General features: G+C 43.2%; 1 protein-coding gene across 2 annotated transcripts; it reads right to left on the bottom strand.

Moving 5' to 3' along the window:
• Positions 1–77: 77 nt before the first annotated feature.
• On the bottom strand, positions 78–27,844 carry B4GALT4 (beta-1,4-galactosyltransferase 4). Of its 2 annotated transcripts, none has more exons than XM_054269895.1 (7): positions 27,712–27,844; positions 14,192–14,672; positions 12,365–12,597; positions 8,757–8,944; positions 3,423–3,545; positions 997–1,101; positions 78–554 (listed from the first exon to the last, which is right to left on the bottom strand). In XM_054269895.1, exons 2-7 carry the CDS (start codon positions 14,457–14,459, stop codon positions 413–415), a joined length of 1,059 nt encoding a protein of 352 aa, XP_054125870.1. In that variant the 5' UTR covers positions 14,460–14,672; positions 27,712–27,844; the 3' UTR covers positions 78–412. The 2 variants fall into 2 exon arrangements, with proteins under 2 accessions (XP_054125870.1, XP_054125871.1); XM_054269896.1 differs by lacking the exon at positions 27,712–27,844 and adding an exon at positions 27,397–27,659.

Below are 27,844 nucleotides of genomic sequence, written 5' to 3'. Positions count from 1 at the left end.
AAGCAGTTTTTCCTTAGGCCAAAAAAATTAACTTTTCTCAAGTTTGTAGTTCTTGAAGAATTACTGTGCTTTTAATGAGACCAAAAATAACTTTAGAAAGAGTTGCAAAACCAAATATTTTTTCAGGGACTTGGTTCAAGTCCTTGGACCAGCCCAAACAAGGACACATTTTCTAATGTCCCAGCAAAAAGTGCATAGAAGAACACGAGGACCTGTCCCTTGGGTCAGTCCATAACTCCAGTCCTCACAAAAGGAAACTCTCAACCACCCAATGAGATGCTGTGAAGGAGCACTTTACTTGCTCCTGTGCTACTGAAGGACTCTCCCAAGCAGGTGCTGGAAGTCATCTGCTCTAACAGCAGCCACAAAGGAGATCTGTTGCCATTTCCTATAACCTGGGAGGTGCTGGCCCCTATGAGACCTTGGGCTGCACACTGAAGTCCACCGTGATGTTGATGTACAGTGGGTTGTGTTCCACAGAGAGCAGTTGATAGGAACAGGAATTCAGCCCGTCTGTCTTCCATGTTCTAGAGACCTGACGGAGGAGCTTCATCCTGAGGACAAAGAGGAGAAGAACCTTCACTGACATGCACAGGAGAGGAGTTTTGATCTCTTTCCCAATGGCAGTAAATTTGGAAGCAAAGCTAATGCTATTTTTTATCTACTGTAAATACAAAGTCCTGTTGTTCCTGTTTTCAGCACAATCACATATGGGGAGAAAAATCCTTTGGCTCAATCTCTGAAATCATACTTCAATCATACCTATGGAAGTGTTTTTTTGGAAGTTTCTATGGAACACCACCCAGTCAGTTCTAGGAAGATCTCATGCAGAGAAAACAGCTGCCAGCTGTGAACAGTGTTGTCACAGGGGTGTCCCCCAGAGCCTCTGGGTACCACAAGAAGCCTGTTTGGCCTGGAGCAAAGACCTTGTCCTGCAGGTGCCTGGCTCAGCCACAGACCATGACAGTGCAAGGCAGAAACCTGTTCCTGACCCACCTCTCTCGATTCTCCTCGTTACCATGGTCACGGTTGTGGAAGATCATTGTGTACCTGGCCACATCAGCAGGCGGCCTCACCACTTTCATCTTCTGCATCTCAACCCTGCAAGAAGCAATAAAAAGTGTTGTGAGGAAGACAACATCTCTAAACCAGCTGTTAATGAAAAAAACCCAACAGTTGGAGACTTCTTCTCTTGTAGATGCTGTGGAAGCAAATACAGAGTTGTAAGAGCTAATCTGCATCTCTTCCACAACCCATTTTGCCAGAGAATTGAGGCTCAGAGTTGCATTCCTGGAGAAGAGGTCTTGGGTGGGGGGGGGGGGGGGGGGTGACAGATACCCCTTTCTTTTGAACAGAAGCAGGTAACTACTTACAATAGAGATGTAGAGCTTTAAGCAGACATTATACAACACACTACATTTATATCAATATTGACTGGACTACTCTGCACTGCCCTGTAGCAAGTTTCCACATGTTCTGCAACAAGTTCATCTTAACCCCTGCAATAAAACCCTTATACTTGATAGTTCTCCAAAAATAATTTACAAGCTTGTTTTCTTTTTCAGTAGCTGCCAGACAGCTGCAAAACTTTTATTTGTTCACATTAAGCAAATTTCTCTGAGAACAATGCCAGAAGCAATGAGCCCTAAGCACAGATTTAAATATCTGACATTAAGTTGGAGCTTCTGACCTTACACGTATCTGTGGAGCACAGCTTTGCCCTGACATCAGAAAGAAACTTTATGACAAGGGAATTAAGGAATAGTCCACCTTTTGCTAGTCACTCATCAGCTGAAAGAAAAATAGGAAACCAAGATTTGAAAAAACTGAGCCCCTTACAGATTTCCATGACTTTGTAGAACTAAATTATCAAACAACTACAACAAATGATCTGAAGAATCTCTCTGAGATACACGCCTTAGGAGGGGGCCCAAAAGAGACCATCACCTTTGTTCCAGAGGCAGATGATCAGCAGAATGTGAGAGTCCCGAGCACCGAAGGGATGCTGCCATCTGCTGACTTCCCTCGGGAAGGCTCCAAGGATCTCTGCACAACAGCCCACCAGACAGCAAGCTTGCCATTACCTACCCCTGCAAACTCGGTCACCAGGCCAGCCCAAGGCACAAGCCAAGTCCAGCTGCAGAGCACGCACCGGGTCGGGACTTGGTTTCCCCACCAAGACCTCAATAGTGCAAAGTTACAATGTGCCACACAAAAACATCACTTGTTTCCAACCCCTTGCAAAGATCATAGAGACCTTCAGCAAATCCTGCTGTGCAAGGGAGTATCTGAAAGAACTATCACCCATGGGAAGCCAGGGAATAAAATAGCACCAAGCCACCCCCTGAACTATAAAAGTCAGCTCCCAGGAAGTCACAGAGAAGTTGGTGCATCTAGCCAGGAGTAAGAAAGGGTTAAGGGACAGAAACCCATACCTGCAGCAGACCTTTCCAATTTCTTCTGATAGAGCTGACCAATCTGCTGAACTGACACCGAGAAACACTTTTCATTTGCAAGTTCCTAACTTCTAACATACTTAATCCCCTCTATATTTACATAACATCACCAGGGATATAAATTTTATGTCCCCAAAATGTTTGCAAATTTAAGCAACTGAAAAGGATAAGAACTTAAAAATGACAGAGTATAAACCGAGTTACAAACTGATAGGCTCTGCCAGCAGAGCTTGTAGAGTTGTGGGTTCTTATCTGCTGTTTGCTTGTGGTTTTTTCTCCATTTACTAATAGCAGTGCAGGATTAGAGGGTTATTCCTAGGCAAAGAGCAAAAGTTCAACATAAAAGTTTGGTAGACTTCTTTGTCCCACTAACCTCTCCAGACAACAGGTTTCTCCTGCGTTGACAGGCACATCTGAAAATGAGTTTTCACAAGAGCAAAGGGCATATGCATGTATATGTAGCCTTTCTAAAATTCAAGTTATTTTCTATCTTCACTATAATCAACACTACACAAATACCAACTAAGCCCTACTTGGATTAAATCCAGTAGTCAATGAATGCAAAACACCCAGTCCCACCAAAACACTCCCACATTCTAGGAAAGCACTGGAACTCCATACATTTGTGCATCTCTGGCAAACCACACTCCAGACTTCAATTATAACCAATTTCCAAGCTAGAATACAAATACTGTGTGTCTGAGATAAAACCAAAGCAGACCAACCAAATAACTTAACCCACACACAGCCAAAAGTGCCGTGAGGAAGAGGATTAGGCATCAGACATACCTAACCCTTGCAAAGAGGAAATGCTCACAGAACTGCATCTTGGACTTCACATCTCCACTGCAATACTGTGCCGTGCTGTTCTGAGTGAACGCCCCTGGGGTGTTTTGCTCTTGGAGGCTTAGTGCAAAGTTGGGCCAACTTCTAAAATTTCTTAAAAACCAATTCCTCATTGTTTACCTGATTCGAAGGTCATCATCTTCTCCACCCCAACCCCAGTAGTTGTTAGAGAATCCATTCACTTTGGAAAACTGATCTCTTGTAAGAGCAGTAACACCTCCAAAATATCCCCGGTACCGTAACCTAGATGTACAAGAAGAGAGAATGAAAAATTAAAAGTCAAATTCTATCAACAATGAAAACATCACCCTGATAACTCCAGGTCTAGACTTGTCTTTCACAGAGTTAAGGGTGCACAGATCCTTAAAAGCTGGTCCTGTTCTCTTTCTCTTTTCATAAAAAGATGATGAGTTGCTTTAGGCCAGAAAAAATTACCTCTCCAACTGAGAGAACAGAGTCTTATTCAGAAGCTTCTCTCTCTTTACAATTCCCCTGCCAGCCAAGCAGGTGCTTCATTTCAGGGACTCTCAGGTATAGAACAGCAACACAGCTATGCACTAATATAGTGGAAGCTCTGCAATAACAACAGTGAGCCACTGATTATCTTAGAGCTCAATCTGAAAAACTTGGAAAGAAATTAGCTCACAGGCAAGGGCATATGTGCTACTGTGCCATAAAAATTCTAAGATAAGGTACAGTGCAAGTTACTTAGTAACCCAATGCAATGGAGCTCAGCTCTAAAGGAGATTAATTTCTAACTTTTACCTTCCTCATCCTAAAAAATGCATGTTTTTACAAGATGTTTACATATCATGTTTGTTTGCCTTCTTAGGCCATTCTGCTAATTGCTTTCTATGATGCTCTCTGTCTTGGCCCTTAAGGGAACATTACAACACAGCCTCTATTATCCTGCCCCAGCCCATTCAGAGGTGATGGGCACATGGCTACAGATTGCATTTGTACCTGTATGTGAATCTAAACAGATGAACAAATTGCCAGGGCTGGAAAGTACACATTATGGCATTGGACATGCTAGACAATGCTTATTATTATTTCTGGCTTACCATCAATGTAATTTAAAAAACACCAAAGGAGAAAATAAATCAACACAAGACCCTAACAACACAACCTCCCTCAAGACTACTTTTCCTGGCTGATTTATGGTCACAGCATCACAGAGGAATTGTGTACATCACAGAGAAATTGTGAATTTGTGTATAAAGGGACCCCTGGAGATCCCATAATCCAACCCCTCTGCTCAGAGCAGGGTTTACTAGAGCAACTTGCTGAGGAACATGTTCAGTCAGATTCTGAGCATCTCCAAGGATGGAGACTCCACAATTTGTCTGGGAAGCCTGTTCCAAGTATTTGACAATCCTCACAGTAAAAAAAAAAAAACTTTTTCATATGTTTAAGTGGAATTTCCTGTTTGTGCCCATTACCACTTGCCTTTCACTGAGAAGGATCTGGCCCCAGAGTCTGTCTTTACTCCCTTCCATCAGGTATGTATACACATTTCCAAGATCCCCCTCTGCCTTCTCTCTCAGCCCCAGCACTCTCAGCCTCCCTCACATGTCAGATGCTGCATTCCCTTAATCACGTTCTCAGGCTCTCCTCTGGACTTGCTCCAGTGTGTCCCAGAACTGGGCACAGTACTCCAGGTATCATCTCCATGGTGCTGGGTAGAAAGGAACAATCACCTCCCCAAAACCTGCTGAAAACTCCCCCCCAAGATGCCACTGACCTTTGTTACAAGGGCACCCTGCTGGCCCAAGGTCCTTTATGGTAAAGCTGCTTTCCAGACAGTTGGCCCCCAGCAGCTACTGGTGCACAGAGTTACTTCTCTCCAGGTGCAGCACACTGCATTTCCCTTTGTTGAACTTCTCTGTTCTGATTCCTGCTGGCCACATTCTCCAGCCTGACAAAGGCCCTGCTACACAAACCAGCCCTGTGAGATTTCTGTCCTCTGAAAACCTGCTGAGGGTGCAATCTGCTGCATCTTCCAGGTTATGATGAAGACTCTAACTAGTACCAGCCCCACTATAAAGGTCTGCTGTAAACCACTAGTGACTGGCCTCCAGCTGGACTTTGCTCTATTGATAAAGAACCCTTTGAGCCCAGCAGTTCTGGCAGTTTTAGCCCCTCTCACTGTCCACTTACCAGTCCATACTTCATCACTTGGTCACTGGGGCCATTATGGGAGACAGTGCTGAAAGCCTACCTAAGATAACCATTATCCACTACTGCACGCTCATCCAAGCTAGTCAAATCAGAGAAGGCTATCAGGTTGGTCAGGCCTGACTTGTGAACAGATTTGTTCTCTTTCCTTTATCACCTCCCCAGAAGAGAGAAGCCACACAGTAGAGGAAGCTCCATCAAGTTTTAATTACACATTACTACCGTGAGACTTCTGCTATGGATACTCCAGAGGAATGCAGTAAACAAATGGAATGGACAGCAAGGAGGACCCATAAACAGAAATAGCAGGCAGAGCCCTCCCCAGCCCTGCTTTCAGGACAGTCACCTACAAGGCCACATCCCATTCCAGCAGCCTGACTGTTTGGGAACTGCTTTTCAGGCACACATCCATATACACACCCCAGTGCTCGCTTATTCACCCCGTAATTCCCCTGCACCGCTGCAGAGGTGTCACAGACACATTTTATGAAAATCCTTTCCTTAGGATTTTTTCTCCTGAGAAGCTGAGGCGCCTCAGGAACAAAATGTAAACAATAATTATCTGCTGCTGTGGAATGCAACAGGTGCATCTGTGATTGGTCTCATGGGGTTGTTTCTAATTAATGGCCAATCACAGTCCAGCTGTCTCAGACTGTCTGACAGTCACAAGATTTTATTATCATTCCAGTCTCATTCTAATCCTTGCTAGCCTTCTGATGAAATCCTTCCTTCTAATCTTTTAGTATAGTTTTATTGTATTATTTATATGTATTATTACATATCATAAAATAATAAATCAAGCCTTCTGAAACATGGAGTCAGATCCTTGTCTCTTCCCTCTTCCTGGGACCCCTATGAACACCACCACACAGAGGAGACACCAAAGGAGCCAGAGCTGGGGTGCACTGGCAGAAGTGGGGCCAGTAGGACAAGGGGAGGATTCTCCTCCCCTGCTCAGCCCTAGAGAGGCCACACTGGAGTGCTGTGTTCAGTTCTGGGCTCCACAGCTCAAGAAAGACAAGGAACTGCTGGAGAGGGTGCAGCAGAGGCCACAAGGATGATGAGGGGTCTGGAGCATCTCTCTTATAAGAAGAGGATATGGGAGCTGGTCCTGTTTAATCTGGAGAAGAGAAGACTGAGAGGGGATTTCATCAATGCAAATAAATATCTGCAAAGTGGGTGCCAAGGGGATGCTGCCAGACCCTTGAATGGTTTCCACTGACAGGATGAAAAGCAAGGCCATAAACTACAACACAGAAAGTTTCACCTCAACATGAGGAAGAACTTCTTTGCATGGAGGGTGGCAGAGCACTAGAACAGGCTGCTTAGGGAGGCTGTGGACTCTCCCTCTCTGGAGACATTCCAAACCCACCTGGGTGAGTTCTTGTGTCACCTGCTCTAGCTGACCCTGCCTTGGCAGAGGGGTTGGACTGGATGATTCCCAGAGGTCTCTTCCAACCCCGTCCATTCTGTGATCTGTAACCAGGACAATGCTGCCCACCCAGCCCTGCTCAGGCAGCACAGATCTGGCAGAGCCCAAGCATAACTTGCTCCCAGCTGATGTCACCTGCAAAAATGCATCTCTGTAACAGCCCCCATAACTGCCCTTCCCTGAGGACAAGAGAACATCAGCTCCTTTGGAATTCTTAAAATTGGACAGAAGAACACAAATAATAGGAATGGTCAGGAGGAAAAGATGTTGTGCTGGTCTCAAGGAAAAACCTTAATTAAAATAGAAGAGTTTTCCCAGCCTTATCTTCAAAACTTTAATATGTAAGTCTTCTGTCTAAAAGAATCCAAAACTGAGCTGTAGTTTATGTAGCTAAAGATAAAGCACTGGATCTCCAAAGGCACATGGCTGCTGAGATTACTGCACACTGCATCACAATAGAATATAGCCCCCTGGAAGAAAAATAATTCCCCCCACCCCAGATCAGGAAATTAATAAAACCCCAAAGCCAAAAAACAGACAAACAAAAAAAAAAAAAAAAATAGAACCCACTACCCTAAAAAACACCCCAAAACCAACATTAAAAAGTCCCACAAAACACAAACCAACCCACATTTCTGCCCAGGACATTTTGTGTTAATACAGAACATGGATGATTCAGTTTTCTCTACCTTATCTGGGCAGCATGTCTCAGTATGCTCACCTCAGCTGCAGCAAAACACTGAGGTCACTCAGCTAGGATTGGTATCAGCCTGTGGTATCAGCTCAGTTCAAGTATCATTCTTGAGCTCAGAATCTGAATTCCTTCAGACATGCCTTGGAAGCAGAGCATCATTAACCCCACTTCATGGATGCATAAACACAGGCAGTGACACAGAAGAAGTGTTACTTATCAATTCAAATTGAATTATCAAATTCAAGCCACCAGCATTCCAGTGGAATACTCTGCAAGGCTCTGCAAGTGCTCCAAAAGCCTGTCACAAGCCTAATACATATGTAGTTGTTCCAGTTTTCACTATATGACTGGAACATTAATATTATTCTGTGTCAGTATTGGCACATCCCACCTCATTCTCATATGTTTAACAAAGGAAATGCAGAAGCAAAGCAGAGCTTTACTTCAAAGTACTTTGAGATCAGCTTTTGAAAAGCCCATTTCTAATCAATATTTAGAGTGACGTGACATGAACTGAATCTTGAAAGAAACAAGTTCAATGAGAACATGTTTGGTCATTAAATTCACCAAGCTCAGGAGCCTTTTCTCTCTGAGGTAGACTGAACTTGACTTTTCACCTTGAACTATTTATATCACATGAGCACCTAGGGGACTCATTTAAAAATCAGAATGATCCTGTGTTATACACTGTTCAGTCAAATAATTAAAGGACAGCCCTATGCCTTGGCAAATTCCCCTACTTGAGCTCCCAGTATCAGACATTACCTCTTCAACAGCAGAAGTGAGCAGCAAGTTCTGTTACAGTAAGATCACACCTTCAAATCACAGGATCAGGAAACTTGCAAATGTGTATCTAGTTTTGCCAGAAGGTCTCTGCACAACTTCAGGCACATTGCTTTCCTCTCAAAATGCCCCTTAATTCAACTCCAGAAACCAGAACAATGACAATCATCATTTGTGCAGGTGACCACAGGGCTGACTGCAGAGGTGTCTGTCCAGTTCTGTACCCCAGAGAGGTGAAGTGTTACCACCAGAAACCTCGTGCCATGAGGAAGGGTAGATACCAGCACACAGCTCCATCAGAAGAGGAACATTATCAGTAACATGGCATTTCCCTGTTGGTATTCTTTCCATATTCCTGGTTTCCTACCTGTATCCAGTATTGTTCCTGCCAACTACAAGGTGCTTTGGTTGTGTGTCGCACATGTAAATGTTAAAGTCATTTTCTGGCACCAGATCCACATCATGGAAAATGAAACAGTCCCAGTTTGCTTCCTTTAGGGCCTCTAGGTATCCTACATTCAGCAGTTTGGCTCGATTAAATTTGGTGTTGCCAGCCTGTGGAAAAGAATGGGAAAAAACAACTCTGAAGAAGGTGCCACAGCTTTTGAACCAGAGCTGCTCCTGGGCACTTGTTCTGATTGCATGGTTGCAACCACACCCGTGTGGCTTTTCCAGCACCTCGGGAGCAGTAACTGCACACGGTCCCCTGTCACACTGGGCACAGCACTGGAGTGGCCAACAGTGCAGTGTTTCTCCAGCCTCCAACCATCACAACCACACCCAGCCAGGGCCAGGAAAGCCTGTGCTGAGCTGGGCACCACAAGTGTGATTGCTCCATGGCTCAACCACCCTTCTGTCCCAGTCCTGGAGCTACCCTCAGGCTCCAGAACAGAAGAGGTACCAGTACAGTCTACAAACGGGTGTTCCATACAACTGTGTCAGTAAGGCTCATGGAAGTTCTTTTTAAGAAAAGCAAAACCAAACCAAACCCCCATGTTAATCCCATGCTAATTAGTCTCTAGATGTCAGAGCCCTTGCCATGAACTATTAATGCCTGTCCCCTCAGTTTGGAGGACAGCAATGCTGAAAGAGCTCCCTGTATTTCCTCAGCTCACATGTAAGTGGCAGAGTGGGAGTGAAAAGCAGGTCTCTTCATTTTTACCTCCCACCTATAACCTGATGACGCTGTTGCAGGGGATGTGCTCCTAGCACAGAGCTTCACCTTTTAACTTCTCTTCATCATTTGCTTTTGCTGTAAGTTACTTAGTATTCACTTTTCAAAAATCTAATTCTTCACTTCTCAGGTGCAAGTATATCCACACACACCTGGCAGTTTTGTAAGCTTATCATGTCAACATTCAGTTTGGAGCAAGACATGTGCTTATCTTGCTATTTTCGTTTTTTACCTGGCTGCACACTGTACCAGTCTGCAGGAGGCTTTCTGCTCCTGAGGACAAAGTGGGGATTTACCTCAAGTTCCCACTTGGGAGCCAGAGGGCCAACCCCAGCCCTCCCAGACACAGACAGAACAGTCATTTTCCTGAGCAAGGAACCTGTGTACTTGAAAGAATAATAAAAAAACGTTTTCAAGAGAAACTGCTTGGAATTCTAGCAAATTTTCTCAAAGGTGCCTGGACAGAAAGAGGGCAAATGGAAAATGAGAAAGAAGCTGGCCTCACCAGGCTGAGAGAAGGTGAGCTGTAGAGAAAAGCTGTTGTATACAAAGCATGTTTTATTGTTCTAAAAAGTAACACTTTGCTCTAAAGTAGAATTTGTTCACTAAAACAACCATCTGCCCCAGAATGAAGAAGATTTATGGGATTTATGACTCCATACCTGCAGTCTGAAAAATACAATACAGTGCCCATTCTGAGAAATTACAAGATGGATAATCAATTGCATCCATCCTCTGGAGGGAAATTTTCCAGTAAAAAGTTTAGATACAATTTACCCAAAATCAAGATGTCAAATTTCTGAATGGGGGTTTTTTTGGTGTGGTTTTTTTTTTTTCTTAAAAAGTCCCATATATAAAAATACCCATGAGACAGCCTCCTCCTGAGGATGAAAACATAGGTTATTGAGTGAACAGAACAAACCAGATGTCTGGTAAGGTACATTTGGAGAACATCACTTGTGTCAAGTATCAAACCCAGCTTAGTTCAGGACAGCCTCTTCCATCTGCTTAAGTGCTGTTCTTATCAGTGCAAGCCACCACAACAGCCAAATGCCAGCTGACCTGGCTTTCCAGGAAGGGCAGTTTGCCATGTCAGACCATATACTGAACAAACAGCAAAATTTACTCATCTTTTGTTGAGGACAGAGTTGTCTCCCTTTGTTTCTATGGAAGAATAACACTGACCACAGGACAAACTTATGTTGGGAAAGAAATTATTCACCCTCTAGGGATTACAAACTCACATTGTTTGGAGTGCAGCACTCATGTATACACACATTTAGAGAAGCACAACTTTAGAGATGTTAAAAGCAGCCCATAAAGAAGAAATCTGGAATAAGCCCTCCAGTGGCTCACAGAAAAAAAATACAAAAGGCCCATTTAATCTACCTCCAAAGTAGAGTGTGTATTGTCTTTCCTCAAAAGAGACCTAGAACAACTTCTGACATCACAAATCGAGGGAGAAAATGGATTTGCCCCAGAAGAGTTTTGTTAGACCCACTTTCCAGCCTTTGGAAAAGCTATGTGAAAGCTTCAACCTTCCAAGCACAATCTCTGATAGAACAAGTTCAGACTTGACACTGCTGCACTCATCAGACAAAACTTCCATACTTTTGTATTACTTATTGCTAACAGGACAACAGCAGTTCTCTACTTCACATATTTCAATAAATTAAAAAGATATGCCCATTCTCCCAGTAATTTATTGCTAACCACTGCTTCCTGCTAGAATGAGCCAGTAAATGATTATAGTACATATTAATGCAGAAAAAAAAGCCCTCTTTTTTCCACTCTAGAGGCCACATGATGACTCTAAACAATGAAAGAACAATTCATTCCAAGTAAAAATATCATGCCACGACTTTTATTGCTCTTCTGCTGAGACATTCAGCTGAGCAGAAGCTAAGAGTGGAAGCTTTCACCTAGAAAGCACTGTCTCATTCTGATTCTTGACTCTAGGCTCTTTAATCAGGAGGGAAGAGAAACTGTATTAATTTATCATCACCTTTTTCTTCAACTGTCTCAAATGACTTTTTGGAGCCAAAGCAGAACATGCAAGTAAACAACAGTAAAAGAAAGCAAACATAACAGATGATCAAGAAAAAGACAACATATTACAAAAGAGAAATATATAATGCTTTTAGCACATGCAATTAGAACATAAGCACCTTGATGAAAGACAATGTGGCACAGGTCTGCTTAATTTTAGCCACTGGAACAGCCTTGCTAGAAAAAATGTAAATCAAGAAATTAGTAAATCTTTCAGGAACCAAGCGCTCTTCCATGTCAACTACTTCCCACTGCACTTGCTGGGCAAACAAAGCAGCTACAAGCAGCAGCTGTCATGTTTAGTTTGAGAAAGCAAAAATAAAACCACAGTACACACAACTTACTAAGCACAAGAGCCTGACGGGAGAGAAGGGCTACAGACAAACTGGGGCCTTCTATCCAAATGACTCTGAATGTGTGTGAAGACAGACAGGCCAGCCTAGTTACATGTGTGGATACTGCAAGAGAAGTCACTTGCATTAGCAGTGCAAAAGATGCTTACCCTGCCTGTTAACTCAGAAACACCAAGTTACTCAGACTGAGAAATTAACACCAGTTAGAGACACTGCCAATACTCCCCAGCCCTGAGATCCAGGAATGCCACCAGCAGTGCAGGCAGTGTTGCATCCCTCAGCAAGCAGAATTGTTGGAAGCAGGCTTGGTGTCAGACAGCAGATGCAGCAGAAGCCCCTCCTCAGGCTGCAGGGCACAGCCATCACCCTCACCCAACCAGCTCTGCACAGCTGCCTCACCTGGTGGATGACATAGATGCCATAATCCAGCTGCTGCCTTTGCAGGAAGGGGTGCAGGTGCTGCAGGAGGTACAGCAGATGCTTTTCCCGGTGGCGGTGAGGGATAAGGATGGCCACGTGCTGCAGGGCTGAGCACTCCACAGGGTGGTACCTGCCCTTGGCTACCTGAGGGTTCTCCTTTTGCACCTCTTCCAGTGTAACAGATGGTTTGAAGGAGAGTTTGCTGGCACCTCCTGTAAGAGAAGCACAAGAACCTTTCCTGAGTCATTTCAGGCTGTGGCTGGCCCAGTCACGTTATGAGGCACTGTGTAACCAGTGTAAGAAATCCAGCTTCAAGCCCCAACTGGCTTCCCTGCCCTTCCAAGAGAAAAGTAGCACTACAAGGATTCTAGGCAGGCAGTGGAAGGAGAGGATGTCAAGCATGTTAGTTGCTTAAAGTGACTGTGAAGTAGTGGCAATAAAATAAAAATATTTTTTAAAACCCCAAGAGAAGATCTAAGCTACTGCAGAAGAATCGGGCAGAATGACTGCCAGGGCAAAGCAAAGGAGAAGAAATGGAAAGAAACACAGGACTGTGGCTGTAAGAAGTCATCAGTACCTAAAGCACAAAAAAAGCACAACAGGCTTAAGGCTATAAATTAATAAGATAAAACATACCAAGGCTTTCTGTAGCCAAATGAAATTTTTATCCCTTCTCTTGCACTGAGCTATAATTCCAGTTCCTCTGAACTCAGCAAGCCCATGAAAAAGTATGATACAGGCAACTGTGATGGCTGCAGTCATTGCTGCATTTGCTGAATCAAATGTGTCTTGGGGTCAGGGTGTGCAGGGAGACAAAGGTTTATGTACTACATCAGGGAAGAAGGAAGAATCTAGCTTCCCAAATAAATCCCCAATCAGGTTCACAATAAGGAAGAGAAAGAGGATAATGATATGATACTGATAATGACGCTAATGACACGATAATGATGCAAAGCAAGAGCCTGGTGCTGCTGGCAGTACCAAGCCAAGAAAAAAGTATAATAATAAAAATGCCCAAACCAGGAAAGCAGTCACCCATTTGAACCTTCATCATAATTAGCACCAACTCTAACAGAGCTGTGAAGTCCTTCAATTGTTAATAGAGACACAAAAGTATATTTAAATAATAAAAAGGCAAAAAACTGAGGAAAGATGAAAACACTTGTGGTTAAGACAAAAATAATTTAATTTTTAAAAAAATTAATTTTAAAAAAAAAAAAAAAGTTGCACGTGTAAGCAAGGGAAAAATAAAAATTTCTTTGTTAATCCCCATTGGCAGGCAGCATTGGCCACATCCAGGGAAGGGCTTCAGCACATACAGCAGCTGTTGGGAAGACAAATGCTGCCACCATGAACATCCCTCATTCCTCCTTTCCCCAAGCTTTTCCTGCTGAGCATGATGAATGGCACAGTCACAGGCTATGGAATACCCCTGCAGTCAGCTGGGGTCAGCAGTCCGAGCTGTGTCCATTCCCAGCCTCCTGCCCATCCCACTGGATTTTAGGGGGCCAGGACTGACAGAGACAAAACCTCACCAGAGTGCAAACACTGTTCAGAGTCAGCAAGTTACTGGTGGGTCACCAAAGCTGTTTTACCAACAAATGCAGAGCCCAGCACCAGCTGCTCTCCCAGCCAGACCCAGCAAGGGCACTGGGTGCCCCAAGACAGTCCCTCACCCAGCAGTGCTTCCTGACGCTGGTTGTATTGCTTTCACAGGAAAGGAATCCAGCTGGAATATGGCTGGGAAGTCAGCAGCACTGCAGTGGATGAAGCTGTCAGAGAGGAGAGGAAAACAGCATCACTTACGCAGGTATGGAGACAGAGCTGGGCAGGAATCCTGAAATGACTCCACCATGGGAACATCTGCAGTGGATTCAATCTTCTCTTCCTTTTGACTGTGCTCCAGGCGAGTTACCTTCCAGAAAAACTCCATCATGCTCTTAGCTTTAGGAATTTCCTGTCTGGTGTCCACTAAGTAACTGAATGTGGTCCATAGCACCATCACAAATAAAGTGACAAGCACCAACACTTTGAACTTATAGAAGAGGTTAAAAACATTCCAGCCCAAGGCCATGGCTTTCCCCGATCCACAAACAGCTTCCTCTCCTCTGATGATGAAGCAGGTCACTGCATATCCTGCAGGGGTGAAACCACAGCTCCCAGTAAGAACATCACAGTAGGGAAGTAAAGCTGGAGGTAGGGAGGGCTGCCACACTTCCTGCAGTTTTGAAATTCATGGAGCTGTAGTATTGTTTGCTCTTCAAATGTCACAAAATATGACTTTAACCTGGACCACAAAAAAAGAAAAAAGGAAGAAGAAAATGAGTTTCTACCACCTCCACTGCTACACCCTCACAGATTCCATGAACATAGGTTATGACAATACACAAAAGGAACAGCAAGTACGATCAACTGGTCAGAAACCAAGACCATGATCTCATTTCAGCCATAAACCAGCTGCATCATTTTATGCAAATCACTTTCCTGTTTTGTTCTTCTCTCTCAATCTTTCTTTTTTTTTCAGATCAGAAAGTGCAACCACTATCCCATGTTATGTCTGTGTACAGTGCCTGAAAATACACAGGTTTTATTACTTCTGTTCCTACCAAAATTAACAACAGCTGCAAAGCAAGAGATTCTGCTGGCTGTGAGTAAAGCCCATCCGAAATGAAAACCACATGAATCTCTGCAGAAATGAACTGTTTTCTTCTGAAAGACAGTATTATTGATGTTATGTTGCTCTGCACAATGCAGTGTGAAGCAACACTGACTGGTATCAGAAATCATTGGTCTTTATCTGCTGCATGTCAGTACCACCTTTTGGATCTTTGTTCAGTATTCCTCCTCTCACACACTTGAAGGAGGAAAGTCTTCCTGCTTTTTAAGGGAAAGGTTCAGTTTTTCAAAGGTGTTATGTCTGTGAGGAGCCAATCCTTTATTCCCCCTCCTGCCCTCTTTCAAGGGCTCCATTTTCATACAGCCTTTCGGTGCCATCATACTATAGTTACCACTCTACTTCTTTTGGCTGCTATTATCATTTCATAGCAAAGAAAGAAAGAAATTTTAATGAAAGAGAGCTCTGATAAAGAAAACACACAAGAAAACTGCAGCTTCTGAGAAGAACAAATATTGAGGCTAAGTGAAGCAAAGGCAGTGATTAAGACAATGCACATGAAACAGGCTAGATCAAAGAGAAGAAACATAAAAACATGGAAAAGGTTATTTTATACCAGCCTCTAAAGTACATGAGACCCTGGAGAGGAATCACAGGCACAAGGAGTGCAGTAACTCCACATTTCCACTAGTTTAGGTCTGGTGTCTTCTGGAGAATTTTGCTGATCAGTGGGACCCTGACCCAGGACGACCAAGATGAACTCCCAAGCTTTTAAGGTTCACTGGGATTGCCAGCTGCTGTCCTTCCTGGCAGGCACTTCATGGAAAAGCCAACCTGCTCTCCCCATTCACATGAAACACATAGCAATGCTCCAAGTAAAGGGACTCAAATAAAAGACCAAATGTCCACCCTTCCCCACCAGTTTACACCCTGCAATAGTTGCTCACAGGAAATCAGTGATAAGCTCTGTGAATCATCTGAGAGCAATGTGGACCTCATGGGTGATAATAGCCTGTAATTAATAAATCAAAGACCTTAGAATTTCCTTATCTAAACTCTACCTACAAGTTTCTGCCTTTCAGCTACTATGCAGTATTCCTCAGGTGAAGCACTTCCCCCAAAGGGTGTAGTTTCCTCCAAAAAAAACCTAAAGGTCTCACAAGGAGGGAATTTCCTTCTCCATCACCCAATCCAAGTGCACCCCAGATTAATCTGGGCTGAAAAGGACAACATGAAAGTTAAAAAATTGAACTTTACATGCAGTGAACAACTATCAAAAGGTGTTCATTATATTCATAGCTTCCCACTTTCCCAGAAATGGACTACAATCTTTAAAAAGAGTTAAAACAGTTGCTCACCACTGGTAGTCAGATTAGTGCAAACGGGCTGTCCCCCATAAGAAATTATTTTGTCCATAAATAAAGTTAAAAATTAACTATCTGTGGGAAAACACATAAGGAAAAACAGGAGGCAGTCACTATTAACCAGAAGAAGTAGATTCTGAAATATTTTGTTGATTTTGTTAAAATGTCAGGAAGAACATGCAGGTGTAAAATTGCTAAGGTACTAGGATGTTAAAATTATGGACATAAACTATGAACTTACTGCACCAACCTTATTTCTACTCTCCTCCACTCCTATTCCAAATCTCACACATATGAATTTCCTTTGTCAGCTCTGCAAGATTCTATAAGTAGTTGCTACTAGAAGTTCATGTTACTTGTCTCTGACAAATTTTCACACTATTCTACTGTCAGTGTGAATAATTTCCCATAATAACTAAACTCACATCTCCACTGGCTTCTATGGCAGCAACAGAACGCTGTTCCTGCTTAAAATACACTTGAGCAGGGCAGCATAAATATGCACACACGATCACAACCATTAGTCACCTTCAGCTCATCACAACTCTCATGCAGAGGGGCAATAATTCACGTTTCAGAAACCTACAGTTTGATTTTTTTGTGTTATCTACAGAGAATACAGCACTTATTTCAAAATGCAGACACACAAAGGATTTTGGTATTTTAAATGGAAAAACACAGTTGAATCAATTGACACACCAATTTACCTTCCATCATTAGTTCAGAGGTTAAAAGGTTGTTTGCCTGGCTTTTTTCCCCTGAAACATGAGAATGGCATGTGCATAGAAAGGCAAACCTGATTCTATCAACAGAGAAGGAAGAACTGTGGAAGAACTGTACCCTTATGAATGAAGAAGTGAAGAGCTGTCACTTGTATGACTCCTGCCAAAGACTGAGAACTTGGGAACTTAAGAGAACAATAACTGAGAATAAAAGGACTAGCAAGAAGTTAAGCCTCAATAAGAGCGTGCCTGTCAGAGAAACAAAAAAAAAAACCTTGGCCTCTGGAGGGTGTTGTGTTACCGTTTCACATTAAGGACTTTTCAGTTAAAAAAGTCATTTTTCACCAGCAAGCCTAAAGTACCTTGGTTGCCAAGTCAGGCAGCTAACCCAGAGTCAAAAAGACCAGAGCTTGGACCTTGTTAAAGAAAAAGTTAGGCTCAGGGCCTGCTGCTAAAAAGCCATACTTGGAGAAGTAGTAAAAAGGCAGAGTGATAATACATAACATGAAATCATTATTAATGGAATAGTCTTAATCAAATACTGATTAGAATAGTCATGCAAAACCTACTCCAGCCTTAATAGTCTTGACAGTAACAACTCAGTAACAACTAAGGCAGAAGGAATATCCAGTAGCTAAGTCCTTCCCACATCCTGAACAACCAAGTCCCCCATCCCACTGATCAACTTCCCATCTTTCTTTTGTTCCCTATGTAGTTAATGAAGCACATCTTTTCATCTTTGATATCCCTGGATTATGGCTGATACATTGGTTAGGGGTGGTGGTGAGAAAAGGCCACCTAGTCATACATTATACCATGTGCAAACAAAAATTCAATACTGAACAAATCTTGCTAGAAACAATAGTATCTCAGAAGTTGGAAACATGGTTCTTTTTTCTCCTGCACTTCATAATTCAGGGTGACCAACCCTTAAACATGGGTGGGAGAACACTTGTGGTGCAACTAAACTCATAGCTCTGAAACCTGACTCTAGTTGTGTGTGACCTTCATAAAGCAGATCAAAGAAACTTTCATAGGAAACAAAGTGCAACTTTCTTGTCAAAAAAAATCTCAGTGAAGCATAACCAAAGCTAGTTTAGAAAGTTACAGCTGGCTAGAAGGGAATGGCCCTTCAGACCACAAGGTCAAAACCACCACAGTACCCATTTCAAAATGCATAAAAAGCCACAGTTATGCAAATGTGGCATAAGTCAGAATTCTGAAATTGATGGAAAAGGTGAAAGGTCTCCATCTACATGCAGCTATACTGGTATCTAGACAGATGCTGTAACACAATTCCAAATAGCTCCCTAATCATGTTGAGGCACAAAAATAGTGAGTGTTCTGCCTTCCCCAAACCACATCTGTACCAACAACTGTCCCTGTGCTCTGCAGCATGTCTGACAAGCCAAGTTCTATAGGCTGCAATGTGTTTTGAATCACACTCCAAACCCTGCTTCCTTGTTGGAAGGTTCCTGGCACTGCTCATAAGATATTTATCTGCAGGAACCCATCCAGGACACGGAGCTGTACGACTCCTCCAGGAACAGGGGCGTTCAGTTCTCATCTTTGAGCGTGATGGCACAAACACAAAGCCCTAACTTGGCTTGCCCTTTTCCATCCAGGTAGTACAAAATAGTAAGAGAGGTTGCAGCATGGACAAGACTTCTGAAGCAAACTAGGATGATCAGAACCCATCCATACTCACCCAGGGTTTTCCCAGCAGAAACACACATGCATTGGAGTATGACACACTGTGTAAGCACAGAATGAGCAAGCAACACATGTACAAGCTGGTTCCCCACGTAAGGGCTGCAGGGTCAGCCTGTGCATTTGCCTCCTGATTGGAGGCAGTAGCACTACCAAGCTCAGAAGTGCCCAGGAATACTGGACTAAAGGCTGTTCTTTTTCACCAATGCAAAATTCCTAGACAAAGTCAGTATCAGCCAGAAGACTGAGAACTGATAGCCCTGATCTAGATATATGTGAAGGAAAGTAACCTTATGAACAAAATTTGGTAAGTAACTGGAGTTGATAAAAACTCATTATGTTCCAAACCATGATTTTTCCCTGATACATTTTTAGATTAAAACTGTCATTATGATGATTATGCTAAAGCCTAGATTACTTATCCAAAAAAAGTTATGCTTAACAGTATAAACAATCAGTGAGAACATGATGCCTAAATTTTATTTTTCATATGTTCACATTAAAAACTATTCACCCTGTAGGAATGAAATATATTTTCATCTGACAAAAGGAAAATTAATTTTTAATTTACACAAACCAGCTTTGACTACCTGTTTCACATGGTCGAGTAAGGACAGATTTCCCACGGAGGATTTTCTAGAAGCCCCTGCAAGCTCCTCAAGCTCATGCACAAATTCCAAAGGCAGCAGAACAGGTTCAGCAGCAACGAGCATTCACTTCAACCTAACTCTAAAAACTGTAATAAGTTCAAGCAGGAAATGAAGCATGAAAGAGTTCCCTGGGACTGCATTTAATCAGCTCTGCACTAAACAGACAATTATTTGTTATTTTACCTAGGCCAGAATCAAAAGCAGCAATGGGTTAGCTCCGGGTACATCAGGAAGTGTAGCAGTCTTCTTCACGATATCCGCCAAGAAGGAATTAAAATTCCTGATAACTGGCAAGGTAGAAAGATCACTGTACAGCATCAGCTTTTCTATGCAGGATAGTTCAAGTCTTCAAGTTTTACAAGAGTCTATACCTGCTCCTTTCACAGGCATTTCCTTCTTTTCAACAGATTAGTTTCTTATTAGGGTAGTTAAACCAATAGCTTTTAACACCTCTTTTACGCAACACTTTCATAATCCTATTACCTCTTCCTATTTAAAACCCACCAACTGCACTGAGAAATGGTGCTACTTCAAAAGAAAAACAAACAACAAAAAATAGAAATCAAATCCTCAAACAAATTCTCTTCCCACGTCTCAGAAGTTCAAGCCAAATAAAGAAAACACATTAAATCACTCACTGCTGCTGCCACATCGCTCCTTTCTGTCGAACACTCACTCCAAAACTACGGAGAGCACTTCACAAGCATCAGATACTTTTTATCCAGGAAATCCCACTCCATAAAGAGACCTCTGTTACCTCTCATAGGCTGCAGGAAAGAATCAGCTCAATATCACAGGATGGGAAAAAAAAATTTAAAAGGAAAAAGAAAAAAAAAAATGAGACAACACATCCCACTTTTCCTCAGGCCAAAGAGGCTCCGCGGTGCTGTCCCACATGCTCCTCCCTCAGCTCATGAACGAGCCCGGGACGGCAGCCAGCCTCCCTCCTTTCTTCCTGGCACAGCAGAACCAGCACACTGGCACTCAGGCATACCGGCACAGAAGCAATACTGCTCAGAAATAATTCCCACAACAAACCCTCCCATTAGAAACAAAGGCTCAAGCCTTTGCTCCTAAAAGCAAACCACAATCTACCAGTGCCCCTTTGGCATCTTTTCCATTTGGAGATTTCAGACATTAGAGATGTCATTCTTCTTACACACATCAAGCTGCCCATTCTCTTGTCCGTATCTGTGGAGAAGTCCCAGTGCTCCCACTACACTCCTCTCTGTTATCACCTAAACAGATCCATTGATGGCAGTCCCTACTCTACTTTATGCAACCATCTACTTTATGCAAACAGCCTGGCTCACTGACCCTTTTCATGGAAAGCAACTTCCTATTACTAGGTTGTCCTTCCCTGATGCTTTTTCCACCACTCTGACCCATAAAACTCCCCCAGCAACCCCACAGAATCTGCTGGATCAAAACAGAGGTGTCACTTTGTTATCTCAACCATCTGGGGCTCCCTCAGACTACCAGGGATGCAGCACTGCAACGACCTGAGTAGACACAGGGTACATGGGTGAGGTGGATTGCAGAGAAGGATGGGAGACAAAGTGTAGGTACAGCCTCATGACAAGTGTTAAATTTCTTGTAACTCAAACCCGTTTGAACTCTTTGGGCAATACATGCATTCCAAGCAGGAAGGTATTTCAAGGCTTCCCCAGTCAGTGGCACCTCCTCTGTGCCACAAAGGTCTTCTCTATTTTCAGGACTGCACAAGAATTTCAGGGGAAAGCTTCCTCGTTTCAGACACTCAGTAGTGCAGAACGAACCCTTAGCACTAGCGCATGTTTAAATTGATCAATCACAAAGCCAGACCAGTCGGGTCTCAAATGTCACCATCTCATCTTTCTCTCTGGTCCAGTCCCCAAAATAGAATTTCTCTGCACCAGCACAAGCTCTCATGAAAACACAAAGCTAGCTGGATTAGGAAGCAAGCAGAATTTCTAGCAACCTTCTGTAATCCTTTGTCTACACTTCCCACTGAAAAATGTCAGAAAAACTGATATGACAACCAGCAGAAAAACAGTAGTTCAGCTTTCAGTTGACTGGGAATGGTTATTTTAGGAGAATGATAACAGATATTTCCAGGCAACGACAGATAACATTCTACAAACTGCCTGGAACCAGGCAATTTTAAAGAGGAAATGTATGAGTTAAAAAGAAACAGACCAAGTTGCACTTGTGGGGCCTGATTACAGTAACAGCCACTGCCAGCTAAATACTCCAGTTATGTCAAGAAAACAAAGAGATACACAGATGTGCTGACTCCACACCCTTTATTCCTTGATAACTGCTTGATACTCAATATAAAGAACAAAGGTACTGGCAGCTCCAGCTCCTTGAATTACAAACCAAAAAAAAAGATAAAAGAATACCTAACACACCAGGAAATAGCTGCTGTGGTTTAACCCCAGCTGGCAACTCAACACCACACAGCCACTCCCTCAGCTCTGCACCAACAGTGGGAGGGGGGAGAGAATCAGAACAGTAGAAGTGAGAAAACTCACAGGCTGAGATAAAAACTGTTTAATAGGACATAAAAGGAAGAAAATAATAATTAGAATAACTGTGGCAATAATGATAATTAGAATATACAACAGACATGATGCAGTTGCTCACCAATGCCCAGCCAGACCCTGAGCAGCTGTCCCTGGCCAGCCCACCTCTCAGGTGATACACTGAGCATGATGTCCTTTGGTATGGAATATTCCTTTGGCCATTTTGGGTCAGCTGTGCCCTCACAAATCCTTGTGCTGCTCCAGCATTTTCACTGGCAGAACATGGGAAACTAAGAAGTCCATGACTTGGGGAAAACACTTCTCAGCAACAACCAAAACATTCCTGTGTTATCAACTTAATTCTCATACTAAACAAAAAACACACCCCTGTACCAGCTTCTAGGAAGAAAATTAACCCTATCCCTGCTGAAACCAGGGCAATAGCCTGGATATTTTAGCTTACACAACTTACTGTCTCCAGGGGTGTGGGTATCACCAAAGAAGCGATTCCAACGATGTAAATGAGGAAAGGTTTGGCAGATAAATACAATAAATCCAGTACATAAAAAGAGAACCTCATAGCAAAAGAGCACTGAGAAAGAACTTTCCATACATTTTTAACTCTGACATGCAGGACAGATAAGAAAATAGAAGTGTCTCATTATCTTCCATATCCCTAACAGGGACACCATTGTCCTTCCACTCAACATTACCTGAACAAGGAGTGCTATTCCCATGTTCCAGCCTGCTCTGGTTTATGATCAATTAGCTGAGCAACTATCTCCACTGGGAATGCATCAGACAAATGCAGCAGTCCCTAAGCACTGGTATGTGTGAAGTCCATTGTCCTTTGAACGTGTGTTCCTGATTTTCTGCCTGCTAGACTCTCATGTTACCACTCTGGAACAGAAGAGGGGGAGGTAAAGACTCAGAGGTCACTTACAACTGACAAGGCAGACTCAACCTGGGGAAAATTAATTTGTTGTCAATAAAAAATTGAGTAGGGTGGTGAGAGGCAAAAAGTACACTTCCCCTCCACTTCCTTCTTCCCAGGCTCAACTTCAATCATTCATTCCCACCTTATCCACTTCCCAACCCACAACAGTGCAGGGGGACAAGGAATGCAGGTCACAGAATTATAGAATCATCTGGGTTGGAAAAAACCTCCATGATCATTGAGTCCACCTGCTAACCCAGCATTGCCAAGCCCACCACTAAACCATGTCCCTAAGCACCACATCTACATGACTTGGGAATACTTCCAGAAACAGTGACTCAATCACTTCAAAAGGCAGCCTGCTCCAGGGCTTGAAAATCCTTTCCATAAAGAAATGTTTCCCAATATCCAATCTGAGCCTCCCCTGGTGCAGCTTGAGGCTGTTTCCTCTTGTCCTGTTGATTGCTACTTGGGAGAAGAGACCAAAGTCTCCTGAGTCTTCTTTTCTCCTGGCTAAACAACCCCAGCTCCCTCAGCTGCTCCTCACAGGACTTTTGCTCCAGGCCCTTCACCACTTCTGCTGCCCTTGTCCAGACTAGTTTCAGCACCTCAATGTCCTTCTTGTAGTGAGGGGCCGAGAAATGGACACAGGACTCAAGGTGTGGCCTCACCAGTGCCGAGTACAGGGGGACAAGCACTACCCTAATCCTGCTGGACACACTGCTGCTGATCCAGGCCAGGATGCCCCAGGCTACAGCTCCTCTCAAGGCATCTCCTCCTGCAACAACATGAGACTGACTACTGCACCCTCAGGTGAGAGAGTTCTCCCCAGCCACAGCAAACGAGCGGGGGCTACTCCAATCCTGCAGCACAGTTTTCACTTTCCTGAGGCACAGTGAGCCCTGGTGCTAGGCTAGGAAATGCAGTCTAGCGTCTCCAGGCCAAGAATCACATTTATGAATGGCCCCTCTTGTTACACAAGTGCAGCTGAGGCACTGAGCTCACTGTCAGACACGGCACTATCAGCCCAAGCCCAGGCAAAGCGACGGAGTGAGGGATGCAGCAGAGAGTTCTGGCACAGCCCATCGCTCCCTAATGCTTACCACAGAACATTTAAGGAATACTGCACTTTTTAAAAACACCTTCCCGTCCAAGATGAGTGGACTATCCTGAAAAAAACACATGATCACACAGATCTCTGTGAACACAGGAACCTCATGTGTAATGGAATGCTCAGGTCACCACTCAAGTCAGCAATACTCTGTCTTTTTCTGGCAGCTGTGGCCTTGCTGGAGTGGCATCAGTCAGTATAGATGACAGATGTCAGAGGCCTTTACAAAAACACTTCAACACATTCCTGGTTAAATTTCTCACTCAATTCCCTCCTGCAGAGTAAAACAACATCTGAGAAAACCATTATATTACAATATCAAATATTCTTATTTCAGCTTCACAATACACTTTTTTAAATGAAAGTGTCCACCACAGATAGCTAAAGCAATACAGAAGTAGTGTAGGCCTGTGGCTACTTAATATATTTATAATTTTTAGTCTATGTGTATCTATGAACAAAGTTGTAAAAAAAACCCAGACAATTAATAGAGTTGAACATGTATTATGAAAGCATAACTAAGAAATTATTTTTTTCTCATGAAGAACATTTTTTGTTTCTCATGAAAGTGCTTCAGCATGAGAACTGTATCAAAGACATTCCAGGTAAAGCTTCCTTAGGCATGAACAGATTTACTTTTTTGTTATTTTCGCAGTCTTATCTGAATAAGGATTATCAATTCTCAGGGCCTACTGCAAAAACATCCATCAAAAAGCTGTACAGACAGCATGACTTTGTTAAGCTATTAAGTGTACAGGATTTCTTCCATGTTAAAACACAATTTACACCCATGCCAGTTTTCAACCAATCTGCTGATGGATTTTTATGCAGTAGAAAAGTTCCAAACATACAATTTAAGAGCTCTAACTCAAACCCCTTGGAAGTGATATGGCCTAGAACAACATTTTGGAGCTCAAAACTAGCACAACATTGCAACAAGAAATTTTAACCAAATGCTTGCAGAAGTAATTTGAAAAATATACTCCTGAGAGTCAGGATATTGTTAAACCTTTTGGACCTACTGTGCAGGTCTTACCCCTTCCCCTCTCACTGACGAACAAAATCAGATGCAAGAGTTCAGAAATCAACTACAGGACTGAAGACTGAGGGGAAGCACAAGATTAGTGCTGATGATGCCTCACCAACATCAGAGCCAAACACATTGCTATTATGTATGCATACATTTATAATCACTACACTGTATCTGTTTAAAAGGATTATCTGAATTATAATGCATGATAGCTTTATCCCACAGTTCCCTGCCTGGTAAATAAATATTTACTCAGCTGTTGCTCTCAGGACACCAAGATGACACAGTTGTAGCTGTAAGGCATGTTACTTGTAGGCGTGCCAAAGTACTTCAAACAGGAGACAAAATACTTATAAAACACCCTCAATACGTTGAACCCATAAAGAAAAAAGGGAAGGAAGCACTCTCCCATCATTTTACAATATTTGCAAAGTCCCATTTGTATGCAGGGCAAAACCTCCAGTCTCTGATGCAAAAAAAAAAACCAGCTATCCCAGCAGCAGATCTGCCAGGTGACTTTTGAACTACGTATTTGCAAAAAAGAAAAGAGTTTTTAACCAAATTCTTGCGTCATTCACCCAGGCTACAGAATCTCAAGGCACACCTCCTTCAAACTAACAAAAACCAAGTTCACCAAACTCATAAAGCTAACTTAGACTTAAGATCATATCACAGAAAGCCAGCAATCAAGCACCCTCCAATTTCTATTTTTCTCCTACATATTATTTAAAAGAGAAGGACATGCCAGCTCAAACGAAAGAGAAAAACAAAAACTCAAGCTTTCCAAAGTTGAAGTAGCAAATGTCTTATTTCTAACTGAAACATAGTTGTGAAAATGAAACACAGCTTTTACAAAAATGACAAGGAAATACCCACACAAATCAAAGCAAGATCAATCATACCTAAAGGAAGTGTTTATCAAGAAAATTCAGTCACAGATACATTATCTTGGATGAAAGGTGATACTTCACACTGTTAAAGAAAGGTTCATGAAACATTATCCAAGTTGAGCAGTGAGAGAGAATAATACAAAACCCCAAAGCTGCACTTCTACATAGTCTAAATTTAATCAGTTTGTAATTAACAACAGAAGACCTACAGAATCACCACTGAGTTGGCAAAAAAAATATTTACAGAAAGCATCTCACATAGCTACCAACTTTACTGAAAAAACTGTAAATATTTGAGGACTGCAAACTGACCACAAAGTTTATTTCTCCGGGTTCTTTTAATAGTAGCTATCTGAAAGACATCAAACTTTCACCTTCCTTTTCTCTAAACCTCTCTGTTGAAAACTGTCTTTTAGGCTGCCTCAGCTGTCTCTTGGGAACTACCACAGCTATTAAATGAAGGGGTAGAAAAAATGTTAAATCCACGAGAGATATTCATTGTTAATTCTTTGAGACAAGCAAGCGTTAGTAACAACTGAATACACACTTTCTCCTTTTTGACTGTTACTACCAAAATGCTGTGAAAGTCTAAAGCCTGCAAAGTTTCAGATCTTATCAGAGCTCTACTTTAAAAGCATTTATATTATGATTCAGAGCTAAAACCTGATTGAATACTCATGCTAGTAGCCCCACTTCTGCTCCCCCTCAACACCTGCAAACACATTTCACAGAATCACAGAATTAGCTATGTTGGAAAAGATGTTTGAGATCGTCAAGTCCAATCTGTGACCTAACACCACCTTATCAACTAAACCATGGCACTAAGTGCCACATCCAGTCTGTTTTTAAACATCTCCAGGGACAGTGACTCCACCACCTCCCCGGCAGCTCATTCCAATGCCCAATCACTCTTTCTATGAAGGATTTCTTCATAATGTCTAACCTAAACTTCCCCGGGCACAGCTTAAGACTGTGTCTTCTTGTCCTGTCACTGGTTTCCTGGGAGAAGAGACCGACCCCCACCTGGCTACAACCTCCTTTCAGGTAGCTGCTTCCATCATAACCTGGAGTGTTTTTGTCAAATGACAGTTTCTGTGAACTTGTCCAAGTCTCCTTTCAAGCCCACTGATCACTATTCTGGCTCTTCCAAATTAACATCAGGAGAAGCAAGTGAAATCATTTATGTGCTGGCAGTGAGAAAATGTTTAGTGAAGAGCATCACTTGCCTGTTCTCCGGTCTCCACGTGTGAAATGGAGAAAATAACATCCGGTACTGCATTTATTTTAACACAAAACCATCCAAAGCTGTACTTAAATGCAAAAACCAGTGCACTGCAGACGTCCTCCTAACTTACAATCCCCGAGCCCGAGTACAGTAACTACTTCCACCGAGTACGTAATTTTTAAATATATAACTACGGCCAACTATTTCAGTGAAGCTATGCTATGATGACCATTATGTCCCGGTAGACTTACTTGCACGATCACCGCCTCAAGTCCCGCCTGTGATGCTCCATGAGGGGCTCCCCACACACACACGGACTCCCTGGAAGTCCCGAGCTGCACGAGACGACCCAGTTTCGGCCATGGACCAGATGCTCCAAGTCCGAGGAGGTGCAATGAAACCAACACCCTTCGCCTTTCGCTAACGATCCCAACCCGAAGCGCCGGCCGGGCACTCGTTATCCCCAGCGCTATTTCCACACCCGCCCCCGCCGTTCTGCCGCTCGCCCTCAGGACGGGCAGCCCCTCAGCGCGCTCCCCTGCTCCCCAGGCGGAGCTCGTACTTACGGGGCCCGCGCCTCCCACTGCCCTCAGGGCCACAGGGGCACGGACAGGCTCCCGGCGTGGTTCCCGGTGCCGCAGGGACAGGGACAGGGACAGGACACGCTCCCAGTGCCACGGCCCCGCTCCCGCCGCGGCC

Source organism: Melozone crissalis, unplaced genomic scaffold (assembly GCF_028551555.1).
Source record: "Melozone crissalis strain CALT ecotype California unplaced genomic scaffold, PUWL_Pcris_2 ptg000008l_1, whole genome shotgun sequence".
In the NCBI taxonomy this organism is placed as follows: Eukaryota; Metazoa; Chordata; class Aves; order Passeriformes; family Passerellidae; genus Melozone; species Melozone crissalis.
Note: the sequence above shows the minus strand (reverse complement) of the source record. Positions and strands in the feature narration are given on the sequence as shown.

Coding starts and splice junctions, on each gene's coding strand:
- B4GALT4 (XM_054269895.1), bottom strand. CDS start 14,459: ATGGCCTTGGGCTGGAATGTTTTTAACCTCTTCTATAAGTTCAAAGTG. Junction 12,598..14,191: donor AGCTCTGTCTCCATACCTGC/GTAAGTGATGCT, acceptor CTTCTCTTACAG/GAGGTGCCAGCAAACTCTCC. Junction 555..996: donor AACGAGGAGAATCGAGAGAG/GTGGGTCAGGAA, acceptor CTTTGTCCTCAG/GATGAAGCTCCTCCGTCAGG.